Consider the following 23,673-nt stretch of genomic DNA (forward strand, 5'->3'; position numbering starts at 1 on the left):
CACTTCCCGGTTTGTCCCTTCAGCCCAGCCCTCCCCGCGGCTGCCTGCCGGGCGTGCGGCGCCTCCCGCCGCCGGGACGGGACGGGACGGGAGAACCGGGCGAAGGCGGCTGCCCGCCGGGACGGGGGCCTGAGGAGGCCGCCCTCGGAACCTTCTCGCCGCGCCGCGCGGGGCCGGGAGGGCAGCGCACCGCGCCGCACCGCGCCGCTTCCGGCTTCCGCACGGCCGCTGGAGCCCGGGGGTGCGGGGGGCGCTGAGGGGGCGGCGGCGGCGGTACTGGACACCCCATCCCGCCCCGGCTCTCCCGTGTGAGCAAGCGAAGCTTGTCGCCGGCGTCCCCAGAGATAAGTGCCGAGAAACACGGCGATCCGGGTTGGAAACGTGTTGCGACACGGTTCGGGGCCCTAGGTAAAAACACTAAAAATAAGGTAAAATACCGACAGCCGGAAAAAACTGCAGTACGTGCGTGTACTTGTGTTCGCCGAAAAGCTAGCCTGCCGCTGGCGTTTCACGTAACGGCCTTAAATCATGTCGTGGGAGCGCGTCGGCCTCACGCTCGGCGGCCGTTACCGGCGGGGTCAGCCGTTACCGGTGCGTTTCCAGAGGAGGGCACCGGTCCGAGACGTGCCCGAGGAAGCCCCTGCCCATCCGGGCCCCAGCCGGCGCAGCAGCCCCGCGACGCTGCGGTCGCAGGGTACAGTTAGCCTCCATGCTGCTAAAAGATAGAGTAATTCCTTGAAATCACAGCGCCTTGAAGGCGAGCTCATTGTTAGAAGGAATCACGGACTGGAATGACATAAATATGACATACTGTTAATATGGAATTTTTTAAAATATTGTAATCCTGTGTAATGCTTGCAAAGTGGTAAAACTTTGTTGAATTCTGGATGGAATCAGGTGTGACCCAGCAAATTTACCATGATTCCTCTTCGGGTGAATGTGCATAAGGTAGAAGCTATTTGCTCGAAGGTGGGGAGGGGAACATGGCAGGTGGGGGAGATACTCTTTCCCCAGTTGTAGATGTGGTCTGCAGCTTCCTCACAAGGGGAGGAGGAGGGGCAGGCGCTGATCGCTTCTCTCTGGTGACTACGACAGGACCCCAGGGAGCAGCAGGAAGATGTGCCAGGGGAGGTTTAGGGTGGATATTAGGGAAAGGTTCTTCCCCCAGAGGGTGGTGGAGCACTGGAACAGGCTCCCCAGGGAGGCATCACGGCACCAAGCCTGGCGATATTCAAGAAGCACTTGGACAACACCTTCAGAGATATGGCGTGAATTTGTGGCTGTTCTGTGCAGGGACAGGTGTTGGACTTGATGATTCTTGTGGGTCCTTTTCAGCTCAGGCCATTTTATGATTCTGTGATGGCATATTTGTGTAGCGTGACAGGAGTCACCTGATAGTTCCTCTGCCCCCCGGATGAATAGCTCCTTACAGCTGTTCATTATGTTTGTGACAGCAGGGTGGTTAGTGTATCACGTAAGACAAGATAATGTGACAAAAGGGGATGTCATGCTCAGCACAGAAGGTCCAGAAATCTGCTTTGCTGTCTGCTGCAAACTTAGTGTGTGTCTTTGGGACCTTATCAAGTAGTTCCCTACTTCAAGAGGGGAAAAATTTGAATAGACATGCTATGACCTCAACAGAATTTAGGTGCCAGGCATTGTTTAGGTGTTTTACAGAGCATCAGGTAAAATACACAAGCAGTGTTTGGAGCTGTGATGGGAATTCTTCTGTCCTTGCCTGTGCTTCCCTTATCAAATAATGCAGCACATGAGGAACAGCAGGTGAAAATTCCAGAATGAACACACGGTGCTGGGGACCCAGCATGCACACAACACATTATAGGACTTTTCCTTTGAACTACTGCTCACCTCAGGCACAGCCTCCTGATATCTGAACTCCATGCTTTCTGTGCCACAGCATCAGCTGTTAAATTGGAGAGTCACGATTGCTCATGCTTCTGCTCTGACCCAGGCGCGCTGGAGCATTTTGCTCCTGGGTAGAAAACTTCAAGTGGAGAAAACCCCATTGTGCAGAACTGCTCCTGGTTCAAGAGCTTAGACGCTCTGTAGGACAGCAGGACCTTCAGGGGCTGAGGAGGGAACCAGGCATGGAACTGCTGTGTCCTGAGCAATTTCTCCTACAACAGCATCGTGGATGAAAAGGAGGATGCTACTAACATGGCCATAAATCTCTGCCTTCAGCAAAAAGACTCTGTTTAAGCAAAAGGTTGACACACTCTTTCCAGTAGTTCTTAAGTGGGTAGCTCACTGTAGGCGTTTCCTTGATGATTGGACCTGTAGTTTCAGGTCACCCAGAGGCACCTTTCTCTCCTGTGCACCCTGCAGGGGAGCTGGACTGAAGACAGGTTCCACTGGGTCTTTCCTGTCTGAGCATTTGGTAACAATGTTGTGGTGCCTAAATACATTTTTGGGTCATCCATCAGCCTCAGATTACGGAAGTATTGCCAGAAGTGGAGGTAGAACATACTGCAGAGGCATTTTAAATACTGATTAGTGCTTTTCAAAGGTAAGATACCCTGATTTGAAAGGAATTGCAGGTAACAAAGTTTCCACTATCATTATTTTTGGCATCATAACACCATTAAGCTCTAGTCAGAAAATGAAAAGATGGTAAACTCCCTAAAAATTTAGAACTTTGGGGCAAAGACAACAAACATTTTAAGTGAAGGCTCAGAGGGAAGGAGTGATAGAATACTGATCTATAGGATGTTGTTGTTTATTGGATGGTGTTTGAAAGCCAGGATTGACTTGATAGCTTTCTTAAAAGGACCTGACATTGCAGATTTGTTGTTGTTTGGTTTAGTGCACCTTTCTAAAAACTACCATCTTAAAGATTTCTTACAATTTCTTATGTTTTTCATGAAGACAGTTTGTCATTCTGGTGCTTTTGATTATGAGGTAATGTGAAGAAGTCAAGGTAAAAATACTAACCATTAGATTCTGTTGTTAAATCAACATTCAAACATTTTGAAAATTGGTGTGCAACCTCATATTGGACTCCCAGTGTCAGAAATGTCACACTCTGGAATAATGACAGTTGCCAGCAGGCAGCTCAGCAATACAATTTTGACTACAAAATATGACAGTAATAAAATTTAAACATGGTGCAAAATGCTGTGGGGTGAGCAAACTGATTTATGTGTGCTATCAAAACCAAATTTTATTATTTGGTCAGGACAGTGTATTTCTTTGTTTGGGAAAGTTAGGATTGTTGAGTTTATTTTATAAGACCCTTGGAACGAATATACTGATTTTTCTTCCAAGTTTAAGCTGCTACAGTTCACTGCCTGTTGATGGTGCAGCTCTACTTACAAATGCCAGCGTGCATGCCTACATGTCTGCTTGGAGTTAGGGATGAGGCTGGGGAGAGTAGGTACCTCCCATTTCCTCAGGCCAGTGACCCCTGGTAGCCATCCAGATACGTACTGGAATTAGTGGAACTTTGACTGGGCAGAGCAGTCCCATCATGTGGATGGATTTCTGCTGAGCCCCAAGTCTGTAGTGGTTTTCTTCAAATTCCCTAAATGGAAATTGAGATTTTAAGATGACACTTGAGTCTTAGTTGTCAGTTATTTGAAAGTATATTTCTGCAGTTTGGGAAATCAGAGGCAGAGCAAGGAGCACCGTTAGGTGTACTTGTAGCTAAAAGAACTGTGGATTAGTTGTACAGTGCAATACATGTTGTGGCAACTTGCTAGAGAGGCCAGGTTTTCAAAACAAGCACTTTAGTGAGGTACCAAAATAAGAGCTAAACACTTCCAAGCATTCAGACGTTTTGTCATCTGAAGTATGGTTTGGTATCTACAGCACAAAGAAGTGTGTTCCCCCTGGGCCATACACTTGGGAGTGGTTTTGTTTATGGTTTTGTGGTTTTTTGGGGCTATGTTCAAAAAGGCAATTTTTTTGTCAGTGGAGAGGTTCTTGCCTCTTCTTTTGTCCCATGCTTGCTTTCTCATTCCCATGCTTGCTAAGCAAATACCACTGCTGACTCTTTCAACTATCTTCCCTCTTCAGATTGTGGTAATCTGGGTCTTGAGGGTGCTTGTTAGTTTGGGTTTTTTTGTTTTGTTTTTAACCTGTATCTGATTTAGAATGTGACACCAACAACAGTTACATCAGCAGAAATGAGGGGATAATAAAGATAGAGCATAAGGAAGGGTGTCTCCTTGAGTGCCTGTGTTGACAAGAGAAATTCTAACATCAAACCACATTGTTAATCTCTCAGTTGTTCATTTCATGAACAGGATAATTCTTGCCTAATTTTTTATAAACACAAAGTAAACTAAGCATTTGTGAGTACTGTACAGTTCATTGTGGACATGACAAGGGAGCAGTGGTCTGATTGATTGCCTGATGGTCTGAGCGCTGTATTGCATTGGTTCCCCCCTAGAATGTTAAAACAGGCACATGCGTTGAACCAGATGGGCTTAAATTAGTGTAAACCCTTCTCGGGAGACAGTGGCACCTTCAAAGCAATACGTGCTCATCGCTTCATTATTGCTAATGTGCTAGAATGATAAATAAGCAGTACAAACATCCCTTTGTCATAGCTCTTAAATCTATATAATGACATTTTGTTTTTTAAGCCTTCATGAAGTGTGAAATTTGCATTTTTGCAGTACGCCATGATTTGCTTACCTGAAGAATGCTTTTTAACTGATTGAAGTGGTTAGTGAGCATAAGAGAGAGAAGAGAAAGAGAAAATGAGCTGAATATTGTCCTTATTGAATAGACAAGGCAAACCAAAACCGGAGGCCCATCACAAACAAACCTACAAAACAGTGGTTTGTGGTGTTTTTTTTTTTTTAAGGCAAAACACTTTGAAGATAGTTAAGCACAAAGTTTAAGACAGTAGAGTCCTTTCCAGATCACAAGATTCTTCATGGTTCATCACATGACTTTCCTAAGGGACTGGCCCCTTATTCTATGTTTGAAAAGAAACTTTCAGAAAAGGAAATGGAGCTGAAACACAGTTAACATGGGAACTCCAAGATCCAGTTTTAGTGCTGGATATTTCAAGTGTATCCATGTATTTACATACATAGGTTTGTGTGCATTCATTACATTTTTCCCTCCACAGATAGTGAAAAATGCCTAAAAAGAAGACCGGTGCTCGTAAGAAAGCTGAGAACCGTCGGGAACGTGAAAAGCAGATAAGGGCTTCAAGAGCCAACATAGATTTAGCCAAACATCCTTGTAACGCTTCAATGGTAAAATAACCTAAAGTATTTTTATACTAAAATACCTGGTTTTAAATAAAATAAACCCAGTGATGATTACATTAACTATTTAATGCCTCTAGAATGCCATTCTTCCTATTATCCTTTCTTTATATTTAGGGTTATGTTTGCATCAGAGTTATAATACTTGAATAATGTTTGGTTCCATATCAGAATCTAGTTCAGAGTCCCTGTGGGGTCTGTAAATTTTATATATTTTACCTAGAATAAAAATAATTACCAGTATTTTTTTTCTTTAGGAATGTGATAAGTGCCAAAGGTAAGTGTTTTTCCCCTTCTAAACCCAGTAGTTTAATATTAATTGGCTTCAAACATTTTACAGGTTTTTTTTTTTAATGCTTGCTTTCTTTTTCCCCCTTCTCTCTGTGCCTAGACGACAGAAGAATAGAGCTTTTTGCTACTTCTGTAACTCTGTTCAAAAATTACCTATTTGTGCACAATGTGGTAAGTAGAAGTAATGAAGGAAAACATGCTATCCTCAGTCCCACTTGTTTTGTTAAACTCTCAGCAGTTAGAGTACCTTTGTCTTAAAGTACCTTTGTGATTTTTTTGGAGCAGTTTCCTTTGGATCTGCTGTGAATATCCTCCTTGAGAAGAGGTCTTGCTTGATCATGCACTAATGCATATGCCGGTGACCCCCAGAGGTTTGCAAGTCTGGGTCACAGGCTTGCCTTCAGTGTTTGATCTTTGGAAGAATTTCTCACTGTCTTTTAGGATTGAGAACATCTGACTGACCATTTCCCTAGATTGACCATGTTGGGTATTGTTTCATAACAGCAGCAAGGTTAAAAACGCTCTGGCTGGCAGCAAGGCACCAATAAATACTGCTTTTTGGGACAATATAATTTATGATTAGTTTAATATCCACTAAAGCAACAGTGCATTATTCACCTTGCATGATTTTTGTAATGTAATATGCTGCTGATGTTAGTTATATGGGCTAAAGGGCTGATGCTTTCAAATCAGAAGAGGACTCCTAATGACAGAACTCAGCTCAGAGTCAGGCTAAAATGCTTTTCCTCCCACCCCTTTTTTTTTGTTTTTAAACAGCTGCTTACGTGCAGGGGATGTTGATAATCAGGCCATACTTTGAGGTGAATTTTTTTTGTTTTACTGTTTCAACACATCCTTGCAAATTTTCAATTTGTCATTAAGCAATTTGGCTGTTTAGTAGTTTGACTCTCAGAGCTGCTGACTTCTGCAGCTTCCAGTGCCTTTGTTGGGACTTGCAGATACTGAGCATTTCTGGAAACCAAGCTGTTAGCATACAATAGCAGTGCGTCATCCTTCATAAGTCTTCCTTCTGTCATCACGCAGTGAAGTACTAATAACACGCTCTCTATTCAGATGTATTTTATACATCTGAAGTTGACTCCTGTGGGTTGCATTTATCTTAATCTGCAGTATGTTTCTGGAGGAAAAGCATTCCTAATTACAACCACAAAATTATATTGAGTCCCAGGGTTTTCCAGGACAAAGACCATTAGAGCTGTTTGGTGCTCAGTCAAGCATTGAGACAGCCCCTATAGACTAACAGCATCTTTCTTAGAGAAATCCCTGAGAGATGGGAGCAAGGTTGCTGTGTTGTAGTGCTCCAGATGCAGTAATGCCCCCACCACCTCACATTGCCCAGCTCAGCCCACCACTCGTCCTTCCTCACCCTCCAAGTGCCAATTGGTATCTGAGGTGTGATTTAATACAAAAGTTTGCTGATGCTGCATACTGGGATTTAATTACATTTTCAGAGTAGAATTTGGTTTTGTCAACTCTTGAATGGGTTTGCAGGGAACATCGTTTTGTTGGTTTCTTTAAGGAGGCACCAAAGGTGTCTGTGGCAGGGCAGCTTAAATCAGTGATAAAACTCCACTGTGGTAGCCTGGGCTAGCTACAAAATATTTTTTTTCCGTGTATAACTGCACACAGACCGTGGATCTTTCTGGCAGAGCTATTTATGTCAGAGGCATAGGGGAAAGTTGTCACCTTAACTGCTTGCTTGTGTCAGAATGAGTTTTAAGTGCAGACTGTGGCTTTTTCTCCCAACCATTCCCTGCATTTAAAGGAATTATTTTGTCTAGGAAGTAATCTCATATATGATTTAAAAAAAGTAAAAAAGAAACCAAAAAACAACCATGGCCAAAAAACCAAGTATCCAAGTACCTGTAAGTGATTAAATCATCAGGTGCATGTGGTTTTTTTGGGTTTGGTTTGTTTTGTTTTTCCCAGAGGACTTCAGCCTTGCACACAACACATGCTGGTTTTATGGTGGACCAGAACTAGCAGCAACTTTTTAAGATGCCATTGCTTGACTTTCACCTTCATTTTGTTCTTTGGTTTGTTTTGATGTTTGAAATTCTTGCCAATGCCTCAAAACATAGAGCAAGAGAACACATTGCCTTATTATCTCAGTACTGGCTGAAAAGAGACAATAATTAATTAGATCTAAGGGAGATGTGAGGGTGGGTTGCAGGTTGCAGGCATTTGTTTGCACTGTTTTTACCTAGATTTACAAGTAAGCATAGGTGTTCAGCTGAACATAATTCTGATTTTTTTTTTTAATTTTATATAGTTTTCTTCTGGTTGCTTGCTATTTTTTAAACAGGAAAAACCAAATGCATGATGAAGTCTTCAGACTGTGTTATAAAACATGCTGGTGTGTACAGTACTGGACTAGCAATGGTGGTACGTATACAATATTACAGCGGTTTTGCAACATGAGGTTATTCTATGCAAATCTTTCCAAAAAAAGATAAAGCAGATTTTTTGAATGATAGCATGTACCATGCTAAGTTCTTTTTTTCCTCATCTTATCAAACACTGATTTTTCCCTTAGACTGAAAGCCCAAATTTTGCATTTTTAGATTCAACTCCTGCAAATTCTTACACATGTGCCGGATGCTAACAGATCTGTGTGGTGGCAGGCCCTAAGCACATGCATTAACAGCACCGGAGCTTACATGCCCCATAGCCAATTCCCATTCTCCATTAAAATCTAGGATCACTCTGTAGAAACTAGTGGGCTTTTGTCGCTGTCTTCTCAGTATTGCAGAGACCATCATTATCACACAGAAGAATCTGTTTCATGACATTAGCGGGAATTTTATTTTTAGAAAAAATCGTTTGGGCTCTTAGCAGAGACAGTCATAGCTTCTGACCTTTGAGTTTTTGTTCATAGAAGGACAAATTAGTTACTCCATTCTGGAAAGCAAGGTATGACATGTCATAGCCTCTGGATTAAATGCTATGTGGACTAAACCTCTGTCTTCTTTCCACCTGCAGTTGGCAGTAGCTTTTCTCAGTAACACAGCTAGCCTTTCCAGTCTGAAGTTCCTAAACTCATTCCGTACATAGAGTGATGCAATATTTTCATTAAGAATTAATTTAGATTTACCACTGTTTTCTTAGTTTTGTGTGCGTGTAATGCACACAGTAGTTTGTTACCTGTGGGCTGATGATGCTTCCTAAATGCTACGCAATTAAGGGATAGTTGATGTCTAGATCTTTAACTCTCATTTTGATTAAACTACAAGAGTCTAACTTACTTCTAATGAGTTATTCGATCTTTGCTCTCTGTGGAGCTTGTGTTCTAATATAGCATAATTTAAAATCTGAATGAGTGATTTTAGCTGTAAGAATCTAGTGGCATTTTTTTCTGGTCTTTTTTGAAATTGCGTTTTTGCCAGAACATTATCATTTATGGATCTCAGGTCTGGAGGACACAATTTTCATGCATAAGATTTAATATAGGAAAGGAAAAACAAAAAGAAAAGGAGAAAACCAAGTTATTTTGTATTATATTTAATCCTGCAGAAATGAATATCAAACAAACAAGATGAACTGTGGAGCAGCTTGATAGGAATACAGATGTGGTTCATACTCTCACTCAACTGAAATGAACCCACTGAGAGAATGGATACTTAGATACATTCAGGGTATGGAATAAGAGTCTCTCTCTAGGTATTGCAGAAGTCCCAAGACAATATTTTTCTGTAACTGCAGGGTGCAATCTGTGATTTCTGTGAAGCTTGGGTGTGCCACGGGAGGAAGTGTCTCAGCACACACGCGTGTATCTGCCCTCTCGCAGATGCAGAATGTATTGAGTGTGAAAGAAGCGTCTGGGACCATGGTAGGTTGCTCACACGTAAAAATAAGAAAATCTAAACAATACTTTTCTCCTCGCATTGCCTAAGTTATTGTACCTATATTCTTAACATAGCATTTTTAATCTTCACTGATTAATCCTTGCAGTATGTTTGGTCAAAGCAAGACATTCTCCCTGTTTTAAAAATAGACCTTATGCTGTGGGGAATGTAGATGACCTGCTCAAGAACATACAGTGCTCAACTCAGGGATGGTTATGTAATCTATAGTATCAACTGTCCTCTCAGCCGAGTGCTTCACATAAACAGGCACTACACCGGGTTGTCACAGTTTTCTGCCATTCCCGCTCCATTCATCTGTGATAGTACAGGTATTTGGATTCCCCATCACTTAGCAAACCATACTGATCTCCATTTGTGGAATCCTTTAAAGTGTTTATTTCAAGTGTGCATCAGAGTTGAGAAGGTAGGAGGGGAGGAGACTGGATGAGAGATAATGTGATCCGATTTACGAAAAGTACTTAATGCCATAGTTGAATTAAGATGAAGAAAAGGACTAGAAGTAATACTTGCTTTGTATTTATGTTGTATTTTTCAGTGTAATAATAGATGGCAGTGTCTAATTTAAGGTTTTGTTGAAGCATTTGTGACAGAAGGGAGAACTGGTCTTCAGTCAAAACTACTGCCTAAACCAGTAGAGCAGAACCTTTTGCCTATGCCCATTGCTGATTATTTTGCCTTGATAAATCTTTTAGGAGGAAGAATATTTGCCTGCTCTTTTTGCCACAATTTCCTCTGTGAAGATGATCAGTTTGAACATCAAGCCAGCTGCCAAGTTCTGGAAGCAGAGACATTTAAATGTAAGTCGGTTATTCATAGTCACCACAGCTAAGCAGACTCTCCAGTTGCTTGCTCTGTGCTCCAAATAGCTTTTACCACCACTGGAGGAAGGGGCCCGTTTCCTATTTGATTGCTCTTGATATCCAGTTATCTAGAGCTTTTGTCTCTGACCTTCCTCTGTGCCAGATTGTACATGGCAGTTGTTTCCCTGCCTGGCTTTTACAGGCCTCCCATGGGAAGTTGCCTTTGCAGGAGCCAGAAGTCTCTGAAGTTGCAGTGCTGGCAGTGGCCAGGACGGCAGAAAAACTGCTGATGCTGCTTTTTTGACTCCACAAAGCTCTGCGGGCAAGGAGGAGCGATCTTCCACTCTTCTGACCATACGATAAGCTATTTCTAGATACCTGTTCCTCATGGAATACAGCTGCTGCCCTAAATAATACCACCTGTGTTAGTCTGGCTAAACTTTCCCAGATTGACGTGGATGGCCTGCAAGTTGGTGAAGGGTTTGCATCTGATTTTGCAAAAGCAGCAAGTCCTGAGGAAGGCTGTGACTCAGGAAGCAGTCATCATCTGATTCAGTGAGACAGGGTGAGCATGGAAGTAAGTAACAAAAATAGCATTCACCCAGAGCATGAACTCAGTGTTAGTTTCTTCACTGACCAGTAGACTGTGGACATGTGTCAGTAATGTATCGAATGTTGATACATGTCCACTTTTACTGAGTAAAGAAGAGTGACCTGAAAACTTAATTTCCTTTTGAACTTCAATTAGTTGTGTGGACAAAACCAAAACTGGTAATTTTAAGAGGACACAATGCCCACGCCTGCCTTTGCTAGTCCACTACTCATTTCTGCCTGAAACAGGGAAACTTCAAGGGAAGTTGAAAACAAACAAACACACACAACCAACAACACAAAAAAACCCAAAGAAGCCACAAAACCAAACCAAGACTATGCATGTTTGAAGTAACTAATCTTTTGTAGAAGTACTTCTTTTCTACCTACCATTAACTACTCTTTGGTTTGTCCCATGAGACAAGCATTCGTCCTTTCCAGAACTTGTATGCATGTATTTTAACCATTATAACATTTTCAATCCTTATGGAAATTCAAGGTGCTCTTTATCATGACCGTTTTCTTCAGAACTGACTAATCTCTTGTCCTAATTGATTCCTCCTAATTCAGAATATTTGTTGATTTCAGTGTTACAGTCTGTGTCTTTAGAAATCTCATATCTCCTTTTCATCTGCCATCCTTTTTTTTTCCCAGCTAGCTATTTGCTAAACCTTGATTAGCTTCCCTTGATGTATTCTGCCAGAATATCTTCCTGCATAGCAATATTGAAGCAGCAACAGCTGTTCCACAAGAATGTTTTTTTCAGTGGTTGTTGGAAGCGTTTAATGCACAAATGTGATGTCACACCCTGCATAGAGAAATGGCTTTGTTGAGGGTTTTCACCATGTTCAGAGTTTTGAGGTACAGCGCAGTCTCGGTAGAGAGGCAGGATTTTTGTCAGTGTACGGTAACAAGGTTATAAAACCTGAACTTTTACAAAATACACCAACTTTACATGCGGCCATGCAACTGTAGTCTAAATCCCATTCCAGCTGTGGAAAAGGTATTGTTACTTTCCATCGCTATCTGAGAGTTTTTTAAAGTGCAGATACTCCTGAAATGTTTGAATATTTATGCATTAGTATTTCCATCTTTACACACATGACAGAGCACTAAATCCCCTGGCTGTCCTGCTTGTGTGGAGAACTGATATTTATTACTTCAGATTCAAAGACTTTGTTGTCACAGGGGTAAGGCAAGGTGGAAGGGAACAAGTACTTGCACAGTGATAAAATATATATTAGTTCTTCTTGAAGAGTAACTATTCACCCAGCTTCCTGTTGCTGCTGATTGTCGTGTGGTTGCCTTTACTATACTACCTCTAGTGGAGCAAGGAAACCAATTTGAAGCTTCAAGACAAGTTAGAATTTGAGCACCAATTCTGCTCTTTATAGCTTGTGTGCCAGCTACAGTTCTTCAATGCAGTTAGATTTTCATGTGAAATTGTGTGCAGTAAAGTACATTTCCAGAGGACATGACAGAAAATACAGAACAAAGCAACTGTTCTAGATTTGGAAGTTTGCAAGCTTTAAGCATTCTCACATCCAATTTAAATGAGATAAAGGTATTAAAGGCTGCCATGGCATTGTTTAAAGTAACTGTAAAATGCTAGCACTCCTTCATTTGAGGAAATGAAAAGCAAGATGATCACTTCACACCAAATTGGTTCTGAAACTTCTGGTTTTAAAAGTTTGGAAACTCAAAGCTTTTTGCCCTCTTTCAACTTCTGTTTTTTGTTGCAAATTACATTATTGCAAAGAGGCTTAGACTTTAAAAAAAAACCCTAGTAAAATGGTACTGTATGGTAAAATGACTGATTCGTGTTGCCAAAGTGCAGTTGTGTTAGGAAATTAAAAATAAATGTCTCAATTACATTATTACATACTTTTACAATGTTCTAAAAACATCCCAGATCTGCACTTTCCAAGTACTGAATTTTACGTATTGATTTTCCCCAACAGGTGTTTCCTGTAACAGGCTTGGGCAGCATTCATGCCTGCGTTGTAAGGTAAAGAGTAAATACAGCTGCAAGTAGCTATGATTTTAGACTTGTTCTCCCTAGCCTCCAAGGCTGGTATCAAGTCTTATCATGTCTTCCTGCACATTATAAAAAAATTCATACTTTTGTATTAGATTCTGAAGCCTGGGGGCAGACTTATGGGGGACAAAAGGGCTTTTATCTGTGCTTGCCTGTTAATGACAAGTAATTGTTGTGCATCCTTGTGCCAGGTGAGGTGATCTTCATTTTGTCCAGCCTTTTCTGTTTAAATTGGGCCTTTAAAAAAAAAATAAACCAACACCACAAACAAATCCTTGGACTTGAACAGAGTCCAAGGCTTTGGAATATGTTTTGATCCAGTGTAGAACTAAGACAATTTAAAAAGTTTTGTGTTTGGTTGTTTTTTTTTTTAAATTATTTTTTTTAAACAGTCAGGTGATGATCCGACCAGAAAACACTGCATTCTGGACCCAATAGAAGTAATCTCCACAGCTAATCTAGTTTTACACATGCACAGGCTAATTTGTTGATGTCAGGCTTTTGGTTTTACACACTCATAAGTAATTTTGTGTAAAAAGTTCCACCTGCTTCATCAGCAGCATTGCCCAGATTTCTCCAGGTGGTGGTTCATTGCCTGCTCTTACTCTTTTTACCCTCCATATGTTTCACTGCAGTCTCCCACGGCACCAATTTCATATTCAAAATTGTTCCTTTCTCTAGATATCTTCACTGGCACCCTGGTGCTCAACATGTGAAATTTAAATCTCTGATTCTTGCCTTCAGGTCACTGCATAGTTATGTTCTGGCATACCTCTCTGACTATATTTTATTTAAGCTTGTCAATGTAAACCCAAGTTTGCCAGGCTCCTTGTGGGCAGCACTATAATCCAGTCCTGGAGTATGTTACTTTCTGTACTTGTTTATCAGCACTTTCATCCAGCCTCTTCCCCAGGAAGCCATGAAGCTGCGTTCAACACAGAAGCAGTTGTTCTGTGCACAGACTCCAGTTCCACTGCAGACAGAGCTCATTAAAGTTTAATCTCACCCAGAAAATCCTGCTGCTGTTAGACACTTTTTTGCTTGCTTCTTGCTGAAGAGTCTGCTTCTATGATTGAAATACCTAGCGTTGTTATTCTCTTTTCAACCCACAGGCTTGTTTTTGTGACGATCACGTGCGAAGTAAGGTTTTCAAGCAGGAAAAAGGAAAAGAGCCTCCCTGCCCTAAATGTGGCCATGAAACTCAGCAGACAAAGGATCTGAGCATGTCAAGTAAGCCTGCTTCTCTAGCTAACAAGCAATACAGGTACCATTGGTGACTACTTTTCTGCATAGGAACACTGAGTAAAGTCCAGTTACTTTCAATTGTTTTGCAATGCTTTGCTGTCTTTGTTTTGGGAAGAACTTTGTGTTTCTTAGCTCTAGAATTGAGCAGTCTTAATATCAGTATTAATTTATTCCAATACAGTGAAAGCCTTTGTTTAGTTTGAGATTTTAGTTACGGAAAAATTGCAGAAAAGTCACTGCTTAAGCCTTTATTTTATCCACAACAAGCTGGCTGATGAACTTCAAAGTGTGATTTGATGACATGCGTACAATCTACCTCAACCACTCTTGAATAAATCACAGTACGTATTGTGTCTGCAAAGCGCATCCAGTTACAGGTTTTCTTGGCTGGAGTACCAAAGGTTTATCCTAAGCGCTCAGTCATACTCTGGGGGCAGTTATTGTTTATACAAACTTGGCTGCAGGGGGACAGACTTTGTGTAGCAGAAAGGTTCTGTCAGAGCAAGGATTAAATCTGAAAGTGTCAGATTTAGATAAAGGCTGTCTAACATTGCTATTTGCCGAGTATTGAAAAAGGACAGAAAAGAAATGTCAGCTGCTCATCTGAAATTGCTGTTGAGGGGTGGGAACATGATAGTTTTTCTCTGCCTGCAGCACGCTCTTTGAAGTTTGGCCGACAGACTGGAGGTGAAGATGCGGATGGAGCTTCTGGTTATGATGCCTACTGGAAGAGCCTCTCCTCCAAGGCCGGAGATGCAGGTGACCATGAGGATGAATATGATGAATATGAAGCAGAAGATGATGATGACGACGACAATGATGAGGGAGGGAAGGATTCCGATACTGACACTACAGATGTATTCAGCAATTTGAATTTAGGAAGGACCTACGCTAGTGGGTATGCACACTATGAGGAACCAGAAGATTAAGTTTAGTATGCTGGCAAGCTAAAAACACTTGGAAGGAGCCAAGCCATGCTTCACTTAAGTTGTGTACATGCCAGTAGGGTAGCTCTATCAGGTAATACATATCAAAGTTAGAGAGTAAAGAGTGTGGGACTTCTGTGGCAACTCCAAATGGGATATTTTTTCTTTTATTTGGTATAAACCAATACTGGGTTTGGGACTGGTAGAGAAAATGGGAATATTTTTATTCCCTTAAGCAACAGAAGTGGTTTTGTCCTTGAGTTACTGAGTATAACAGTTCAATGCCATTTTCTCCTGTCAATACAGGAACATGGGAGAGCTGTACAACTTATTTCCAGTTGCTCGTCAGAAATTAAGTTATTTTTTGCAATAATTTTAACTGATTTCATAAAATGAATGTAGTGGTGGGTTGGTGACTGCATTTTTTTTTGGTCTGCACAATAAAAGTCAACTGCACTCTCTAATGAATTGTCATAAATATCGATCTCACTTGAATAGTTGGAAAGCGGGTTGTATACAAAGTGTAAATTGACACTAAAATAACCTCCTTGTTTATGTAGGTAAGGCAGGTCAATGTAGTTCTCTATGTGCTTGAACATTAATATCTAATACTAAAAATGCTGGAAAGGTAATCAATGGGGCTATATGCAGCAGTTAAAAGTGCACCCCAGATAATGAAAAGTTATTGCAATAAAAATGTTGGTGTATCCTCTCTGCCACTAAAATCTATAAGATGATTTCTCATTAGATCAAAGAGAGACTGGTTTCTTCTTTGCCTAGCCTTCAACTCTTTTCCTTGCACAATACAAAAAAAACCTTATAGGAAATTACCCCTGTATATGAATTGATAAGGTGAGAAAACACAGGGGGGTTCAAAATACCAGGTTCAAATTCTGTTCTGTGCAAATGTGCTGGTACAAAGCAAGTGATCAGCACATCTGAGCTGAGAAGGTGGCACTTGCAGAAGCGTTTGCAGCAATTCCGATTTGAAAGTCAACATGTTAATTACCAATCAACACATCTAAGTGATAGTATTTAGTTTCCGCCTGTAGGGGAATGTTAAAGTTGTGATCCTCTCAACAGCAGGCAGATCAAGATACAGGGGCAGCCAACTGAAATGTTACTCCAGCTTTCTAAATGCCACGCTTAAATGCAAGAGAGCCATTTCTTGCTATCTGTCAAATATCTGAACCGATTATAGAATTACCTACTTCTGTGGTGCTTTCTCTACTGTTTCTTAGCAGCTAAAGGTCATATGTTGGCAGAGCACGTCCTGCTGAGAATACTTTTTAATGTTGTTAGGATTGCCAAATGATCATTTTCTAACTAAACAGGATTGGGGAACCTGGCCTTATACTTCCTTCCTAAATGCCACTCATACCAAACGCACAAAAGGCATCAGCTGGAAAGCATCCAAGAAAAAAAACAAACTGACAAAGAGCACAACTTGGTTATGGCAGCTGAGGGAAGAAGCTGTACTGGAGAGAAGGACGTGACCTGATCAGTGCACTTCAAGTGCTTGCCTTTGGAACTGGAGAGGAAACCAGCTAATGCACTGTCTGAAAGCCAAATCCCCTTCAGAAACTGAAACCCTAGGGCCACCCAGTTTCATATGCTAGCAAAGACCTACCCATCTTAAATTATGTACCTGATAGATGTCTTGATTAGTCTTTTGCATGACCAAACTCAAAGTGAGGGAAGTAGGATGCCTGCCAGTTCAACGGTGATTACTTATTTGTGAAATTGGCACCTGTGATAGAATTTCTGCCCAACTTCATGCGGTCCAAAAACTTCCACAGTTGAGGCCATCTGTGGCTGGTCGATTCTAGCAACAATGCCAGTTTTTTAATCTTGGCTGATGTTTCGAACGCAAAACAATTATACATCAGTACAGAGTCTTATACAGTATACAGAGTATACAGAGGAAAGTATATGCCTTTCTGCATACACGTGAAACTATAGCTGCTTATATGTCATTTATTAGTGTTATTAATAACACAAAATTCCCCTTTAAGGTTCTTGGCTCTTACGTTAGGTTTTTCCAATATGAAATCTGCTGCTGTCACTGGCCGTGCCAAAGGCTGCTGACGTAACAGAATTAATCATCATAATCAGAGTAAAGAATTATTTGTTTTCTCATTGAAATGTCCTTGCGCTGATCCTTGTAAGATCAGTCCTCCAGAGCTAATGTGTGTTCCTATGACACTGTTGTAAGAGAAGGCCACAGCGCTGCCTACAACAGATGCTCAGGATACCTGCTGTACTTTAACAAGGTCACCACTCAAGGGATAGAGGCAATTATTCGCTGCTTCTTTGTACTGCTGTTCATACCACTGAAAATGCCTGTGCTATGAACCTGGCTGGAAATAGGGCCCAGGTATTAGACCTGCGGTGGCTGGCCTTCCAGGGGTCAAAACAAGCAAGGTTAAGCTGCTTTAAAGTAATCTGGTGGGTTCAAGCTAGAACAGACAAATATGACCATGTTTTCTACTCATGGATTTGGTCAATTTGTGACAGGACAGGCAGGATATGATGCTACAGGTTGCACTTTCATCCTTCTCTGCTTATTTAGTGAAGTTAAAAGCATGTGATCTGTTGGAGATGGGTCCTCAGAGCTTGCTTTTGTAGAAAGTACATCATTTTGGTTGTCTTAACATAAACAGCAGGAACAGGATGAAACAGAGAACAAACACGTCCACCTGTCCTAGCTTTATTGAAAAACAGGTCTGGGGCAAACTTCCAATCTTGTCAACTCCATTTTTCGTCATTGCTATTAGTCTGCTTTGAAGTCTTGGAGGAATGTCAGTAGGGCACTGACAGGGCAGTATGTCATCTCTACACCTAAAATGAAAATTAGTGCTCTGTTTACTTATTCTTCTGAATTCAGCAGCTGATTTAGCTGTTGCTAAATCTGAAGGTGAGGATGCGGTGGTACTGATGACACACATTTTGCAACTCCCAGGATCTCAAGCTAGTTCAGACACTGCCACAATCCACCAAGTACTTTCAGGTGACTGCTGAGCTGCTTCTGTCAAAGAGGTTATTTTTCAAGCCACTGGAGTCCAGGACTTAGTGCCTGGGCTCACCAAAAACCCCATGCATAACTCCATGTTTTTCAGACCGCAGTACTGCAGAGTGCTCTTCCTGGTGGGGCAAGAGTCAGATAACTGAAATCCAGAGATTGTACAGGACGTTGACTTTTCATTTGAAAATCCTGTCTCTGATTAAAGGAAATTCTGAGCTGAGAGAAGGATAACTTTAACATGTAATCAGGAATACTTGAGAGTTACATATAGTACTCGAGAAAACCAAGATCTTGACAAAGTCTTACCCTTACTTTAGGTTTTTCCACCTTTGTAATGACTGTTTAAACAAAGCTTAAGTAGAATCTGAATCAAAATCACAGTAATATTTATTGTGCTTGTAGACCCTAAAAAACAAGAGCTCTTGCCGCTTCTGTAAGCTGTTGTCTGGCATTAGTTTGTTACGGTGACAGCACCAGCTCATGATGAATTCATTGGGTGCTTATGTGGATTTAATGCGTTTTCATTTATACTCAGGTGTGATTTAGCACCTGCGACTGGGAGTCCTTTGGTCAATCCTGTGGCAGGGTTGCTGGTTTTGTTTCCAGCAAATTAATGTGAAGATCATTGTAATGTACTGAACAGCTTCAATTTCCAGTTGATCAAGTAGTAGCATGCATGTCGCAGAGAACTAGAGGACAAGCTTCAGGAGTACTTAGAGTCCTATTTGTTCAGGCAGAAAGTATATTAGCGTGTCTTACAAGACATGACATGCATCTATCCAGGTCCTGATCCTATTTCCAGAGGAACCAATGGCAAAGCTCCCATTTTTCCAAGTGGGAGCAATTTAATAATCTTTAGTATCTACAGTTCATCTTAAAATATCAAGAAGCGTTATGAAACAAAACACGAGGTTGGAACAAACCATAAACTGAAGTGAGGGAGATGGAGCAAAGCTTAACATGAGGTCAATGTGTTATTAGCATAAAAATATTTGTTTTACATTTCAACAAGTGCTTTCAAGACTGAAGGAGGAAGCTGTTTAAAGCAGGAAAAGATAAGATTCTACAAAATACATATAACAAGATGTAGAAAGTTAATTACTCATCTCCTGAAAGTCTGCATGTAGCCCATAAATATTTGCTAAAAGCTGAAGGCAATTAGGACACAGACAGATTTTATCATCTCTGCATTGTAGGTACATAAATAGAAAACACTGTAATTGACAAAAATCACAGTATGAGCCATCCAGCTGGCAACAGCCCTTTGCAGCTTGGACCCTCCATCTCCTACCCGTGAAACTCTAAATGTATATTCTAACTCAGGACACTTCTTTATTATGATTATGTGTACTGTAATTAGCTACCACACGTGTGACATTTGAAGAAGGGCCTAGTTTTTAGCATCCATAGCCAGGATAGACAAGAAAGAGTCAGCAAGAGAAAGTCGCAGATGCGAGGATCATTCCATGGAAGAGGCACTGGTTTCCCTTTGCTAAACAAGCAGTAAGCTCACAAGCCTGTACTTTGTCTTCTGCAACTATTTACTTGGTTAGATCCTCATGCAATATGGGGTGGGGGGAATCACATTTCATTCTCTCAGCAAATTAAGCTACTACTACTAAGCATGCAGTTTTGCTGTTTACAGCCATCCCATTTTTACGCACCGCATGATGTCTTTGAAAACAGAAGCAACTGCAAAGCATGAGAAAACCTTTTGTAGCTGTCCCTAGTCCTACTATTTTCTAACACTGAAGTACACTAAATGTTTGCTGCATTCTTTTTAACCCCATTTCTGAACCCAGTGATTCTTCCACAGTGTTCCCCAAACTTAACTGGGATTGGAAATTCACTTTTGTCTCCTTCTGAAGTGAGAAGTACTGAGTGCCTACAGGGCCTAAGTAATATTTTTACTTCATCATGATGTTACATGACATCTGTTGTAGACTTTCACATTACAAAACCACTGAGTAATTTCTTTTTTAATTTTGTATGAGAGTGAGAATGCCAGAGACCCGCAATTTCTTTAGCGGGTAATACAAGTATTGTACTGCTATGGTTGCCCATTGCTCTTCCTACTGTTATTTTTGGAATTGAGAAAGAGGTTGTTTCTTTTGAAAGGGAATCACTGCTAGTCAGGCACGTAAACCCTTGGGCTGCCTCTAGTCTGATTTAGATTCAGCACCTTATTTTGATGGCAGAGACAAGGATGAGCCCCTTTGAGATTTTTCCCACCAGCAGGAGAGATGTGCAAGGACCTCAGCCCTCGTGTCAGCATCAATTCAGAGTGTTGTGCACTCTCCTGCCAGTTCAAGGTGGTAACAACTGAAATGTGACCTTTCCCTAGATTACTTTGGAAGCCTGCAGAAACCCAAGTGCTGCAGCCTATACTTCTCTTTAAATGCATGCTAGCTGGAAAAAAATACAACTACAAAGCTGAATGCCATGAAGAAGGTATTTTCACTCTACTTGTTCCTCAGAGATAACAGAGTGTGTCCACAAGATTATACAGAAGTCATTATTACTGGTTTTTCCTTACTAGGAAAAAAAATCTATTGAACATGGATTTAAGTGAGAAAAAGAAACAGCAACAGAAAGATAAATAAAGGTGTTACCCTATCAACAGCTGAACAACAAAGCTGTACCAAGCGCTTTGGAAGAGCAGGATGCAAAGACGATACCATATGCTCACAATTGGCTTGTTCTGCACCCTCCTCTTAAGTCTGGAAGTGCAGGCCAAGAAAGCATTGTGCAGAGCTTACCCGCAGGGGTTTTTGTTTGCCAAAGCATTAACAGTTCCAAGGGAGCACCATACAGTTTCTTACTAGGCACTTAGTACGCACAACCACTGTGACCAGATTTGGACCATTACGAATAATTTAGAAGTTAGATGATAAATTGCATTCCTCGCATATTATCACCACTTTCTTGACACTACATGTATTACAAATATCCCATCATGACATTCACATGCTAATAGTGCGCGAGCACACTCCTCTGACCTACCACCAGGAATAATTTCCAAGCAGATAGTGCCCACATAAAACGCAGCAGATACCACCTAGGTTTACCCCACCTTCAGACGAACACTACTCTTCTTTTATCCAACGCTGCACAAAGCCATCAGCAAATTAACAGCTTAAGCCTTTCCAGGAAGCAAAATTTCTGACCTTGGTTTAAGTCAGTAAGTTTTAGTCAACTGAAGGTGGACCTGTGCCCAGCATACTGCTGGTACTGGACTGCAAGTGTACACCTTCCATTCCCTGGGCTCTGTCAGGGACGACGCACCACAGGATGCTCAAACCCTGCGCCAAGCTCAGCTACAGGACGCAAGAACATAGACACAGCACTTTCCCACGGCCCTGCATAGCCATCCTTGAAAGCACCAGAGCTCACTCACAAGGGAAACCACTTACCACCACAAGCTTTCCTCCTCCTCTCCAGGCCTGTGAACCATCTCCTCTCCTTGCCACCAGCTGCACCTGACTATCACACTTCCCTTGTAGAGGAAGCTAAACTGTCACTCACCCACAGGCAAAATGACTCCAGAACAGGATGCCAGCCAATATTCCCCTGCACCATAGAAGCTCACACCTCCCTCCCTGCCTGCCTGCTCCTCTGTTTATAACCTTCCTCCCCAGCTGCACCCCTTCAGCAGGGCCCAGTTGCCTCTCCCTGACAGGACAGGTGAGCATGGCCTCTCTCTGCAGCCCACCTCCAGCATCAGTGAGCCCAGCAATTACCTCAGCCTTTGCCTGTTGCTGTCAGATGAGTTGCCGTGGCCCCTCTGCGCACCTGTAGATGCTGCGTGATGAAGTACTGAGTCCTGCTGCACCTTCCTGCTGTGTCAAAAGATAAAATGTTGCAGCATAAAGTATAAATAACATTTATCCTATTTAAAATGTGAGAGATCGCCTATGCTATGCTATTTTATTACATCTAAAATGAATTTGCAGATGATGATATATATTTTCTACTGACCCTGGATGTTTTATCATTAAAATACTAGCACTCTTGTTACAATGCCTTCATAATATATTAATATAACTATCTCAGCTTCTAGAAAACTAAAATATAATCTCATGGTCTTTTATATGCTGTAATTTGTCTTTGGGTGTTTTAAAAAATATTATAGCTGTATCAGATTATTAACAGCAAAAATGAGCCACACCCCTAGGGTGCCATTTAGACATATCTGAAAGTCTTTGTCCTCTTGGCGATGTTCGATGTTCGGGTCTCAGATAATCAACTTGCTTCCAACTTCAAAGAGAAAGCTAAGAGGTCTTCACTTGCTCCATTGCTGGTCTCATAAGATGCAGCCCAGCAGGAGAGCATGCCCTGGGGTGACAGATATAGCTGGAGCTGACAGAGAAGTAGTGTTCAGCCCAGGCAGTGATCTGACTCAGCTCAGGTCCTTTGGTTAAATATCCTAAGGTGAGAACAAAAGCCAAATGATCTGTCATGTTCTCTACTGGACTAAATGTAGTGTCTGCATTTTGCTCTAATACATGGAGTAATGTCAAACCATGTTATTAATAAACCTGAGGGATGTTTTCCAAGACACAACAAAAGAAAAAAAGACAGGTTTTCCTGGACCTGTACAGCACTCGGTGAGCTGCGGTCCTTCGCTCATCTCACTCTCTGCACTCTTCCTTCCTACCAACTGATTCCTACCTACTGCTGCCCCCTGGCAGGTTCAACCGAACTGCAGGAGCTGATGTCTAGCACCCAGTAAGCCATGACTGTGTTAGGAGGAGCTGGGTGACAATGAAACATAGCCTGTGAATATAGCCTGGACAAATGTGGTTTCTGGACAACCTCCTCCTTTGCCTGAGCCTGCAGGTCCTGGTGGGGGTTGCCTGCTCGCTCCCAGCTGGGCTCAGACACACCTCTCTAAACTGCAGCAGGGCCCGCACCTTCACCTTGCCCTTTTTTCCAATGTTAGTGTTCCTTCTGGCACTAATATTGATCATTCAGTATGACAGATCAAATATTTTAAATCTTGTAAGTTGCTTTTGCAGTAATGTAAATGACGGAGAGGCCAAGTACAACTCACTTGTATTTACCCAGAGCTGGCAGCTGGGAACAGCAGAAGGCAATACTTGTCTCAGGAATCTCAGCCCAGCACCAGGCACTGGTTTCCAGGGAGCCACTACTGCCTAAAGAATCGAGTCTAATCAAGGACCAAGGCAAAGAGCACCAGCTCCCGCTGCTTGCAGAGCCCACACTCCCTCGAGCAATGCCTCTGCAGAACCCTGCAGCCCGAAGCTAACAGCACACAACGTTTCTCTTTGAAGCCAAACAGAAAGACCAGCACAAAAAGCTGTTTGTGTGCTTTGGTTTTCTGCTAATGACAGGACTGTCCACCTTCTGAGACTAAAAATTAATGAATGTATGTAAATGTAGAATTAGTGACCGTGGTTTAAGAAAACTCCTCACTTAAGACTCAGGTCAGATTGCCTCTGTGTTTAGCGTAGGAAATAAACAGACAATAATTGCCCATCACTTAAATTAAGGGAGTTGTGCAAATCATAGAACCATAGAATCGTTAAGGTTGGAAAAGAACCTTAAGACCTTTGAGTCCAACTGCTAACCTATCACTGCCAAGTCCACCACTAAACCATATCCTC

General features: G+C 41.7%; 1 protein-coding gene across 2 annotated transcripts; it reads left to right on the plus strand.

The window, feature by feature from the left end:
• Positions 1-22: 22 nt before the first annotated feature.
• ZNF330 (zinc finger protein 330) lies at positions 23-15,485 on the plus strand. Of its 2 annotated transcripts, none has more exons than XM_064450235.1 (10): positions 23-428; positions 5,102-5,231; positions 5,501-5,520; positions 5,635-5,705; positions 7,861-7,940; positions 9,258-9,384; positions 10,114-10,218; positions 12,774-12,820; positions 13,963-14,080; positions 14,750-15,485. In XM_064450235.1, exons 2-10 carry the CDS (start codon positions 5,112-5,114, stop codon positions 15,022-15,024), a joined length of 963 nt encoding a protein of 320 aa, XP_064306305.1. In that variant the 5' UTR covers positions 23-428; positions 5,102-5,111; the 3' UTR covers positions 15,025-15,485. The 2 variants fall into 2 exon arrangements, with proteins under 2 accessions (XP_064306305.1, XP_064306303.1); XM_064450233.1 differs by having other exon boundaries at positions 25-408.
• Positions 15,486-23,673: the final 8,188 nt, after the last annotated feature.

Source organism: Phalacrocorax carbo, chromosome 4 (genome assembly GCF_963921805.1).
Source record: "Phalacrocorax carbo chromosome 4, bPhaCar2.1, whole genome shotgun sequence".
NCBI lineage: Eukaryota > Metazoa > Chordata > Aves > Suliformes > Phalacrocoracidae > Phalacrocorax > Phalacrocorax carbo.